This window comes from Pezoporus flaviventris, unplaced genomic scaffold (genome assembly GCF_033815535.1).
Source record: "Pezoporus flaviventris isolate CSIRO_AGI_PZ_B2104156 unplaced genomic scaffold, CSIRO_AGI_Pfla_v1 ptg000001l, whole genome shotgun sequence".
NCBI lineage: Eukaryota > Metazoa > Chordata > Aves > Psittaciformes > Psittacidae > Pezoporus > Pezoporus flaviventris.
Genome location: NW_026892549.1, coordinates 45,229,752 through 45,242,469, shown reverse-complemented (window position 1 = coordinate 45,242,469; position 12,718 = coordinate 45,229,752). Strand labels below are relative to the sequence as shown.

The 12,718-nt window shown below is 37.2% G+C and overlaps 1 protein-coding gene across 3 annotated transcripts in view; it reads right to left on the bottom strand.

Annotated features, from left to right (window-relative positions):
- The window catches only part of PARD3B (par-3 family cell polarity regulator beta), a 429,596-nt gene that overhangs the window by 213,985 nt on the left and 202,893 nt on the right, over positions 1 to 12,718 (bottom strand). For all 3 annotated transcript variants that reach the window (XM_061455076.1, XM_061455066.1, XM_061455058.1), the window contains exons 7-10: positions 12,345 to 12,470; positions 7,751 to 8,109; positions 5,937 to 6,076; positions 5,062 to 5,190 (exon numbers count right to left, since the gene is read on the bottom strand). In XM_061455076.1, the coding sequence (XP_061311060.1) occupies positions 5,062 to 5,190; positions 5,937 to 6,076; positions 7,751 to 8,109; positions 12,345 to 12,470 (754 nt within the window). The remainder of the gene's footprint in view (positions 1 to 5,061; positions 5,191 to 5,936; positions 6,077 to 7,750; positions 8,110 to 12,344; positions 12,471 to 12,718) is intronic.

Here is a 12,718-nt window from a genome sequence, read left to right as displayed (position 1 = left end):
TAAATTAAAAACAAAAAAAATTACTTTTTTAAGATACCTGAATTATTCAAGCAACTTATTCCCCCCTTCGGTAAGTTAGGGAGTCCCACTAAAATCTGGGATAATGGGATACTTTCTGCCACATTTTCTGTTCGCTGTGACAGGAAGGACTGTCACATTCCTTCCAGATAGTGATCTTCCACTGACTTTCATAACAAGCACAGTAACTAATCAACAAACCTCAGTGCACAGTTTCCAGTACTCTAAGCTATAATGAACTAGTAACCATCTTCTGAAATAAGATAATGAAAGCTGAAAACCTTTGAAGGAGCAGTACTACTCAATGTTTTCACTCTACAAAGATACATTTGCGTAGATACAACCTACACTAATTTCTCAGCTATTCCAGATAAAGAAAAACTACCCCAAATTAAACACTCTCCTTCGAAAGTTCTTGAAAAAATCACCCCAACAAACCAAAAACCCAAGACTTCTTAAAGCCTACACAGTTTATAAAATTATTCAAGAGAAAACATGTCATGCGTGTACACAGTATCCTTCATTAATGCAGAACAATTCACGAACTTAATCTTGTATATGTTATTAAAAACCACTATGTATATTTTCCTACCCCCTCTCCCCCATCAGGTTCTCCTGCATTTGAACAGCAGTAACACAACAGAGAATTAGTACTTGCTGGAATCACCTTCTGACTGAAATTATTTGACCATTTCTGCTTAATTGAGTTAGAATCAGGGGTTTAATCTACCAGAACAGGTGCAAAAATGGTTAAGTCTAGGTTGAAATTCCACCTGTCATTTTCTGCACATAAAAAGACAAGAAACAATTAAAAGGAAGCCATAGGAATCAAGCTTTGAATATTAAAACCAAAAAGGACAACACTTCAAGCAAACAAATTTAACTAGGGGAAGACTGAAACATAAAAGTTAATCACATGGTAAAGCAGAAAAAGTGCTTAATTGAACTTGCCAGTCCTCCTGCTTCCTTTTAACCTGTACATGTGTACTATAAAGTAAAAAGAAGACTCGGAGGTAAAGATCAATTACTACATTATATACACTGCTGTTGTTCCATTAGTTTTTGTTGTAAAAATGCTGTTTTTCTCCTTTTCCTCCATTCTTCAGGGATCAGCGAATATGTCATAAACCATAGAAATACTGATCACATTTGAGACTTTCAAAGCTATCTTAAAAAAGAAAAATATGCAAAGCCCGTACTATATAGGTGCTCTAACTTAAACGTACTAAAACATTTTCAGTGCTACACAATTTCTGGCAACCGCAGAACAGGCACATTCCTCTGCTTATGTGCATCATATCCTCTATCCTGAAGGCTCCTGAAAAATGACAATAAAGAATTGCATAGGGTCATGGTGTGGAATGGGTTACACCAGAGCTGTTCTCATTCAAGTAGCTTTGCCTGTTTTACCAACACAGGGATAAGGACAGACAAGGGGGGGAAGTGATCTTTACATCATTGTTTTTTAAAAAATGGCAGCTTCAGATCACACATTTTCCTTGAAGAAAATACATGATGCAACAAATACACATGATCAAAAGATTGTATTTTCAAAACACAACAGAATGATAGCCACAGTTTTATGTGTATTCCGTTTACTTTGATGAGAGCTGGAAAATCCAAATCTGCCCAGTTAAGCCAGTTTCCCTCTGTAATATTCACCATCCTTTCGAAAACAATCAGTGTTACATGGTTTAAAGCCCAAATGCACCTTAAAGAATACACTAATCACCGGCCACTCTGTAGAGTGCGGTAATTAAGTGAATCAAGATCTTCCCCTGAGTTTTGGAATCAGCTCCTTACTCAGCTGCTACACTGTCAACAGCTGGCATGAATTACTGGGAACATTTGGCTAACTGGATAATAAGGACAACAACCTGTGGTTGGTCCAAATTCTACTTCACTGGTCTGCTTCAATTACACAGAAAAACCCCCAAAACAACCAAAAAACCCCAAACCTCATTAGATCCCCCTTTTTTTAAACCAGTAACAACACTACAAAGATTTGGTTTTCTATTTTATCCCCTCATTACGTGCAAGCAATACGACTGTACAACTCTCAGATGTTGCATAGGCTGGTGTAACTGAAGGCCCAATTGCCGACAATTTAATGATGCCTGTTTGCACCACTGATTCATCCTCACCCACATACATCTCTCTTGGCTGCCCTGGTAAATGTTTGCTATTCCGAATATATTTTCCTACTTGCTAGCAATTCATCAGGATAGATCACAGTAACAAAACCTCCAAACTCAGCTCCCATCTAGCTTGCTGAAGAGAAAATATCCGTGAGACCAAGCTTTCTCCAAACCACAGCTTTGTTACAAGGAAAAGTCAAACTGTATTATTAGAGACCAAGGCAACCAAATGCCACCACTGGTATTTCTTTATATTACTTGCTTTGTACCCATGCAACTATCAAATTCTCTCCAGAAATCAACCTAGGAACCTGGTTCTTGTGGAGCAACATGTTCATAAGTGGTTTTGTGCATGGTCGCTAGTGGGTCCAACTTCCAGAGGCAACCTTGCCCTAGGAAGCTGTGGGGAGTGAGCACATTTACTAGGCAGTCCTTCTACTTTTTCTTGTAACAGGTAACAGCGAATCTAAAGAAAACAGCTTCTCAGGTTACAGACCCTGGAGAACTGCTCAAATTAAGAACAAGTCTGATATAAAGCAATTACTTTATTATTGCCAGGCATTAACAAAACCCCCAAGTGTTTAGGTAAACTCTGCATGCATGTTACACAGCCAGAGCATTCAGTTACAGCTGTCCTTGAAAAATATTGGATTATCCACTGCCTTTCCTCCCAAAACCAAACATTTAAAGTGCTGGCTTTTTTCTCCTCTTTGACCAAAACAGCACTGTAACTTTCGAGGTAGCAGAGGAGTCATTAGTCCAATTAGTCCAATGAGTATCATGGCTAAAGCTAAACACAAACAAAAAAGCTAAGGTAATTTTAGTTTCTTTTTTTTTAATCTTTGTCGAGACTATTCTCAAACATCTCATGAATTCTAACAAGCATTGTATTATTATCAACATCTGGTAGCTTAAGGGCATGGTAATCCACACTTTTGCTGTGAGCTACCAAACAGATGTTGCTGAAAGGCTTTTTAATTTTGAAGGGCTGGTTCCATAAAATTACCCAGTGAATTTGTAACTCACATTTGTACTATACTTACTGTTCTTGATTGGGATAACAAGGAACACAGAACAGTATTAGAATTCACATATCATCTCCCTTACAGTGAAGGCCATCACTTATGCATCATTCTTTTGCAGAGAAAGCAATCTAAGCGAAGGTCAAGCCAGCAGGATAAATGTGGCTACTTTCTGTATTTCAATCATTCCAGTCATAAGTAAGTCACCTCTTGAAAGGTAGTTGATCCTTACTGTAGGGGCTAGAATTTAATAGCATGCAATTGTGGCAGGTAAAAATTATAAATAACTTTCAGATTCTTCCAGTCTTTTATGCCCACACACTGGTACAGTAATTTCAAAGAGAATTTGTACTATGACAATAAAGAATAAGGTATAATGTTGGGGGATAGGAGAGAGAGAAGAATAATACATACTTTTCTTTAAAAGTATGTTTTCCAAGTGATGTGTTTTATAAGTTAAACCTGCAAAAAAACCCTGTTGATGGGTAGCATTTTAAGAAACTAATCTCTTATTTAGAAGAGCTGGTGGAAGAAAAGAAAACCCAAATATAATAGATAATTTAGTACTTTCAGACTCAGAAATTTTCCTCCACATAGAAACTGACCTTCCAGCTTGGGGCTTACTAAACGAAGTATTATGATGACCAACTTTGGTGCTTTGGGAATCTGACAATGAATGCCCACAATTAGAGGGCAGAACATATTCTGCCATTATAAAAAAGGAAAATGAAAACAAAACCAGTTTTATTAAGACACTTCAGAATTGCTGTACTACAGGAAAAAGTGGGCACCAGTGGCACAAGAGGAAAGGCTCACATGAGAGAATCTGAACTCCCTTTCAGCTTCTTATCCTACCATAGGCAACAGACACCCTTACCTCAACAAGTTCCAACTGGTAACAAGGAAAAAGAGGAAAACTGTCAGCAATGTTTTGTGAGGAAATATAATAGAGGATTTCTGTAGAAGATCCTGCTAACAGTCTAAAGCAAAAGGAAAGGCAAGAAGACTGCATCTTAAGAGAAGGATAAAGGCGGTTTGTGTCCTTTAAAGGAGATAAAGTGAGACAAAAGCAGGAAATGCTGTCCTTCCCTTATCCTGAGAACTACTTAATGAAAGGTCAAGTATAGCCATCAATCAAGATAAGGAAGAGACAACCAAAGAGATGACCTTCTTTGAGAGGAAACACGTATGTATCACATAGCACTCTTACACTGATGTAGTCCTCCCTCTGCATATGTGAGAGAACAGTTTCATGACAGTGTTAAAAAAAGAAGCAAAAATGAAACACTTGACATAGAACAAAATCGGACATGCAAGAGCCTAAGACTAGCAGCCAAGTAAAAGCTTGCTTCCAAAATTTGTGAGGAATGCAATGGAATTCTATTCCTTATGCTCCTGCAGCTTGGCAACTGGCTTAGAAGGTACATCTCCTGGGGGCAGCCACCCTCAATAGTTTGTTACTGATAAGCTGCAGGAACTTATTACATGCACTTTAAACTTCTGGTTTAAAGTTTGTTTGACTTTGGGTTTAAAGTCTTTTGAAAGAGAATTATCCATTTTCAGCCATGCTTGACCTCACAGTTACAAAATTAGTTTACAATGTTCACATGTGAGTTATACTTATGATGTCATTTTTGGGATGAAAAATCAGATTGCATGGAAATGTATCTAAAGTAGACAAAATGAAATATCTATCGAAATAAAAGGTAAGTATAAGTACTTCTCAAATGCAAGCCTTACAGAATTATTCTTTGCTGGGTTACTAGCTGGATAACCAGCTACCCTTTGCTTAGCCAACAACAGTTAATTTCTATTTCTTGATCTAATTTTAAAACATGTCATTGTTTCAGTATCACTCTTCAAGAAAAAATTGACAAATTTACCAGCTCACGAGGTAGAAAGGCTTCCTCCTGACGAGCCACCAATAGGTAGACAGTTTCCCCTTGCTTTGTGCTCCTCAGCATAGCCACAAGCTCTTCTTGGGTTCTGCCAGTGATGTCCTGTCCATTCACCTACCAGACACAAAAGAACAGACGATGTCATATCTGTATGACTGTCTTTCATCATGTACCCCTCACCTAACACAGGTGTCATTCAGTGACTGAGAGCAAAGAAGAATTAGCAACAGCTCCCACGCTGTCTCTCCCTCTGGCCCTGCACAAATAACCTTTTCCCCTCATTTTCACCATCTGTTAGAGCAGCTCTGTAGTACTTACCCACCTTGCAGGGGGGTTGTGAGGCTTAATTAGTTTGTAAAGTGCTTTGAAGATGAAAAGTATAGAAACAAGACCTAAGTATTAAAACTGTTTACTTCGACAGCTTTTTGAGGTTAGTAAGTTAAACAACCCATTAGATGAGGCTGTAAGTCACAAAGTATCTAAAATTTTAAACAGACAGATTTGAGCAAAATTGCCTTCAGATGAACGCTTAACTGCCTTGATATTAATCTGAGACTTTTGGACATGACTGAAGACCATGTTTTGTTTCTAAACTGATACATTTATCTGCTTTAAGAACCATGATTTTATTAATTTCCCCCTATTCAAACAGGCACAGGTCCTTGTGAAAAGCACCTTTTTCCAATCATAGTGTCAAATACTTGTTGACAAACAATACAAAAGACATGAGACTTTTTTCTTAAGGCAAGGTCAAGAACTGTAATTCCATCATCAGTAGCATGTATAAGGAAATAAAACATTTATGCCCAAACCAGCAATCAATACTCAGCAATGCAAATACAAGGGATGTTTATCCTAACCTCTAGGATTCTGTCTCCTGACTGCAAACGACTATCTTTTACTGCTGCACCTTTCGGCAAAATATTCTTCACAAAAATCGGACCAGGACCATGCACTGAAGAGTCTCTGGTAACCACAGTGAAACCAAGTCCTTCTGGACCTAGAAAGTCAGATAAAAAACTCCCAATATAAAATTCAACAAGAAAATGATGATTATTAAAAGTAAGTCAACAATGTCAGAGCATATTACGGGCACTCATTCAGGTTAGCTCTTAAAAAAGAAAGCAAACAAAAAGCTGTAAACACAAGTATTTTCTGCACACCTTCACAATTCTATCGATGTCAGAACACACGCCCAAATCCTCCTGCAACAGCTACAAACGCAGATACTTTTGGATACCCCACAATAATACAAAACAAGCGAGAACTTTCATTTTAAAGTGTTTACATTTTCTCTAGGTGGTTTTAGTATCAGCCTTCACATTGATGTCAAGTCTTTGAAATAAATCGGAGCAATCAGAATTGTTTATTTATGAGCATACATATAATTTATCAGGTTTTACTAAAACTTGGAGAGAAGTGGAAAACGTCACATGATTCGAATGCGAAAACTGCTGAAAACATGCTGTTAAGAAAGGAGGAAGTAGTGTTTCAAAGCTTTCATTAAGTGGAGTCGTTTGCTGCTTGGAAATAAACAACCTCAAGCATTCATAGATAAACGTGTTAACAAATAATTACGGAGTAAAAATCAATATTAGCAGGTACTGCCACAAAAATCACCCAGGAACAGCAGGGTACATAAAAATCTTTTTTATATTGAGCAGGATTGCTACCCATTGTAATAGCCTTCAGAGATATCATCTCAGTATCTCATTCCTATTATTTCTAAAAATATAAATTACTGTTACAAAATCAAAAGCATTGCATCTAAAATACAGAGAATACTGAAGCAGGTTTTGTTAACACAAAGCTGAAGAGTTCAGAAGTAAAAATGAGTGATTTAAGTTAAAAAATAACAAAAAATTAAGAAATGACAGCTTGATTACATTCATTACATGTTAAAAGCATAAAGTTACAGACAGTTTTTAAAAGGGCCACTTCTGGCATCAAATTTAAGTCTCAGCCAAATCAGAGACAAAAATTAAACAGAAAATATAAATGCTAATTGGGATCTGCTTGAGCACATTTTACTACATGTGCATAAACTTGGTACTCCGCGCAAAAGAAGACATCTGCACTGAGCAGCAATTAAAGACATAAACGTACAATTCAGCCTGCTGACAGCTGATAAATACAGATGGGAAGAAAGTGCAGAAAAAAGGGAAGGACAGGTAAATCTGTAGTCAGCTCCTTGGGTAACATGAAACAGAGCAGAATGTATTTTTAAACAGATCTTTAAAAGCACGTTGTAACAGTGCCGTGGTCAATCAGCAGATATGAAGAAAAATAACACATCAGCAGCAGCCAGTTCACATTTTCATTCTGTACTTATGAAAAGTCTAAGGATCTCTTAATACTGCATGTTGCTAATGAAAGACCTTCCACATCACCCGTATCAGATGTTCTAAAATCAATAGTTCTTGTGAACATGCACCCAAAATTTATCAGAAAGCTGACTGGTGAGAACTTCACTGTTAACAGACCTCTATCTTTTGGATGTTTTGGAACTTTTCAACTGCAAATAACTTGCTTATACTTCTAATGTCACTAATTTAGTTAAATCATGTATATAATAGTTAAATCATATATATTTAGTTAAATCATATATATATATATATAATCTCACTATAGAAAACATGATACAGAATCAAGCATATCATCTCCAAAGTCTTACCTTTTTTCAGGTCAATCTTTATTTTCTTTGCATTTTTTTTATTGCCAAAGCCCATAAGTGGAGACAGGGAGGGAGAAGATGACTTTCTACCCAGACGTGGGAGGTTGGGGCTCTTAGCTTGTTGTAGTGTTGCCTGTACACCTGCCTCAAAGCTGCTTGTTCCAGAAAGATTAACTGTTTTTAGAGCAGGTTTAGGATGAACAGGAGGTGGAATCTTTGTTTTTGCAACTCCTTCTTCATTATCCAGAAAACAAAGAGGAGCAATAGCACACTTCTCATATTGTTCTCGATTATACGAAGGAAGGATTTCCAAGATGACACTTGGAAACTTCATTGCCTGACGGAAGATGTCCTGAGCCCTTTAAATGAAAGGTATGAAAATTCACATCACAAACTGGAAAATCTGGGCAGAGTTTGAAGTTATTTCTAAACTCCTTTACTTTTCAAGTAGGAAAAGAACATCTGTCAGAATTCCTGACATCAGCCAGAATAAACTAATGAACACAATTCTTCATGCGGAACATGAGGAATGGAAGTTCTGATGGCAAAAGCTCACCAAAAGACTCCTGAAGTCATAGGTTGCTACTTTTTTCAAGTGTTTGTCTGTTACATATTTTCTTGTTGGCATAAAAGCACACTGAGCACTTATGACCAATTGCTCTGGTGGATACAACTACTCTAAGCAAGCTCAAGACTCCACTTATTCCAACTACAACCTCACTGACCCTTAGATCTCTTAATCTTTTCATTTTCACCTAATGCAACTACCGGCTGATTCTACAGCAGTAAAAAAGGATGAGGGTATGGGATATATGGGATATATTTCAGAAGAAATATTGTGACTGCAAATGTTGCAATACAAAAGGATGATGGTATGGGATATATAAATATCATTAAAAAACCTGGTGCCCAAAAAGGTGCAACTATTTGCGTGGTTCCACATAAACAGATAAATAAATAAATAAATATTTATTACTCACATCTTCCAAGCAGTAACCTCTTCCTAAGGTGGGTATATAGACTTAATAAACGCCTTTATAGGCGTGCTCAATTGCAACATCAGAAACCGTCTCAGAGCATTTAATGAAACTACTTCCCTTGAACTGTCAACGTAGTAACAATACAGACTTCAGGTTCCCATGCATTTCAAGGCATCAAGACAAGTTGACCAAAGCAACTGTTCATAAAGCTTTCCCTGGATTTTGAGTAACCAATAGGTCTGGACAATCAAGACATTTTACAAACCCTGGATTCTAAAGGAATAAAGGAGGCTTCTCTCTCTCTATGCTCTCCTCTTCCACCTTTGATGAAGTGCACTGATTTTCTTCCATATTGCATAAGACAACTGAAGTACAAACAGAAGTAGTAGCTGAAGCACATTTCGAGAATGAAAAATCAAGAACTTCTGCTTAGCAGAACTAGGTCAAGAGGGGAAGTAGTGGCCACATTAATTTTTAAATAAATCATGGTGTCCTTTTGAAAACAATTTACATTTCTCCCACCTTTCTGCAGCATGTCTGTCAGTCAAAGTCAATATTTTACTGAACTCTTTGCTATAGATTTACACTCAGTTATGCAACAGGAGTTAAACTTGAATGTACTTCCAAAATAGTTTTTTACACTGATACAGAAAGGAAGCCACTGGAAATGTTAACATCTTGAATACACACCTATTGCTTTCCCATGTGAATGAAGCCACATGGTACTTCCACCTTGCAGCTATACACAGTGGAAGGAAGGGTTTGTTTCAAGAGGGTTTTTTGCAGCATGAAGATACTGAAGTCAGGGGGCAGTCCCAATGGATACTGCTGTGGGAAAGTACCATCTTGTCTACACTGAGTGTATGGGCACCAAGAGTCAGAATAATTAATTGACAGGAAGCTTCCAGAAGAAAAACCTCAAACTTGGAAAAGAAAGATAGCACGGAGAGTGCTGTAAGGAAGGTATTCTTTCAGCATCACCCTCAAGGATTATGTTTCAGATCTGTAAACACCACTGTCCCTCAGAGGTTATAGGTGACACTCTCATCTGTGGCCTACGAGTGTTTCCAAGGACAGACCTTACTCTGATAGTAGAAACCATGGCATGCTCCCAGCATAAGGATGTAAAGTCATAATTGGGTTTCTTTCACACCCCATCTTCATCCTTGCAAGTAGCCACTTGGTCATATGTTGCAAGGTAATTTAATAACTCAGTTTCAAGAGATGAATATTTTAAATATATGAAAGAGAAAATATAAGACGATCTTCAAACAAAAAATAGTGTAAATAACGCCAGACATCCTGTGGGAAAGCCCTTGAGGGGCAAAATAACTGGCTGCACTTCAAAGAGAAAAAATAATGTATGGAGGAATTTACATTTCTTGAGACCCCAAATGCATACTTTAAAAGAAGTAAGGGAGTCAATTAAAAGAAGTGCTAGAAACTCTGCAACACAACAGAATGTAATTGAATGGATTAACAGCAAATGAAAAAGCAGACCAAGAGTCCCAATAAATAAAACTATTATAAACATGGGAATACAGAAAGTAGGCTGCTATTACAGTTGCAGAAGCAGCAATCATCAGGAGCAATACTAGAAAGTCTCTGCTGAAAATGGAAAGAGACAGGATGTAACAGTCTCTGCTAAGTGTTAAAACAGCTTTTACAAGGGTTACGGTGAAATGTCAATTTGAAGCTAGCAAACAGATTTTCCTCTCAGAGGAGAATCTGATGATGCTTCTGGGTCAACAATCACTGGGACAATACTCATCACATCCATTACAATTACTGCATTTCTGTGACTTGGACTTCTGTCAGGTTAGTACAGGTATGTCATGCCAGATGAAAACTAAAAGACATATCCGCTGAGAGTTTCAACCTGGAAAGCTGCATTCTTAGCCATTCTCAACAGCCAAGGAAGACGGATGATGCCAGAAGGCTGTTCTGGCAAATTCAGCAGAACAATGTTACAGCACATGGAACCAGGCTAAAGCTTGTCCAAAATACTCCTCCCAGCCCCTAAACGATGTGGAGTCCTCACTGCCCACAGTTTTTCTCCTCAGATCCAACACCACTGCAACCGCTCCTTGTAACTGTAACGTAAGGTGATTTAGACCAATTAGATTACATTCTGATCTGAATCACATTTTAGTTACTTCTCTCACGCTCCCCATCACAGAGAGAGATTGTCTAACAAGACCAGCCTCTCTAAACTAGCAACCGTCTTTGTAAATATCTTTTCCAACTCCCGAAACTTTGCAACTTGGAGAAAACTGCATTTCTCATTTTGAAGGAAATACGTGATGGAGAACTGGAAAGTTCAGTGCAGTATTTTTAACTGTCCCAAAATCTAGTAACCTTATAGAAAAATATGTGGAATCCTTCACTCCAGATATATATTTCCATGGGCATAAAGTCTCTGGAGAGCTGGATACATCCTGAAGAGAACACAAAGGAGACCACAAATTTGTAAAAGAAAGATTACATACAATTTTGAAAAGAGAGGCTTTGATTCAGGCAAAATCTCACTTGAGAAGGATACAACTTCATTACAAAACGGCACAGGTGAGGCAACAAACATTTTCATATACTAACATTTATGTTCTGATAAAGTTGGTATCTCATGTAGGAACTTTCATGGGTGGAAGAGAATGGCATGTACTGTATGGCAGCAGGATATGTTTACCACCAAATATGCAGAAAGCAGTAACTTAAAAAGCTGTTAAGCAGCAAAAAGCACAGCCTCAAAAACAAGGTAAATACCCACACTACGGAACTATGCTGGATTTATGAAAACCTGTTTTGCAAATATTTATCCCTAACAGTGAAATTACTTATTGGATTTTAGTCTGGAAACCTTGAACTGTTTAGAAAGTTAAGCTTCAACTCCCTTGACATCTCAATAGATTTTTGTTATATTATAAACAATCACTCAGCTGTCTAAACATATGGATTAAAAGTAAAAACAAATTACTGTTTAATTACTACAGCAAATATCTGTGAAATTTGAGAGGCTATTCTTTTGTGCGACAATGTCACATTAATTCACAGCCTATCAAAACAACCTGTTACTTCATTTGAGATAGAGAATAAATGTCAACAGATTTGTAATAAAAGTCATAAGAGGCGAGACTTCCCATTTAGCTCAACTAAGCACAGTTTGACAGTAGTAGAATTTTTAAAAAATTAAATGCTCAGTAAGCTGCAGCACCAAAAAAATAAACCCAAAATAGATCTTATTTCATTTGCAAAAGCTCATAAAAACCACACTGCAATGTTGACTCATTCTGAAAGTCTTATGAGGAAAAAATTACAAAAAAAAATAATGGAAAGAGATAACAGAAGAATCAGAAAGTGAAGATAACTATTAAGAATTTAAAGCTATTTAAATTAAGTAAGCACAATAAGTTCACTAAGACTCCAAGCAGATTCTTCTCCTCAGATTTCACATTATTTGAAGGTTTCAGAAAGAAAATTACAAAGTCTCTGCCAGGTATCAATTTTACAGGCATTTTATCTGAAATAAATACTAATCCCTTTGCATGAATCACTTAATAAACACAGCACTGTATAAAATCCTGGCTAGTTAAAAGTATCCGCAAACTAGCACTTACTGTGCAAAGGTTTTATCTGTAAGGTCCACATGGTTAATCTTCACAATGCATTCATTTTCATGGAATAGACCATCACGCCTGGATCTGCTGTTTTCTTCAATACCGCGGATGAAGAGTCCCAGCATCCTAAAAGACACCAAAAAAAAAGTGAAACCTATCCTTATTCTGATGATATGAATCTATAGCAACTAAAAATAGATCTTAATCTCTACCATGTATCAGATGAGACAGAGTAGACCACTATGAAGGGTTTAGCCTAGAGAAATGATTTCCAGCTTGCTCTTTATCTAAAAGGCAGGGGATTTCAAGAAACACCAAGAAAAATTGCTGGACACTAATGCTATGCTGCTTGCTAGAACTTGCGGAACCACAAT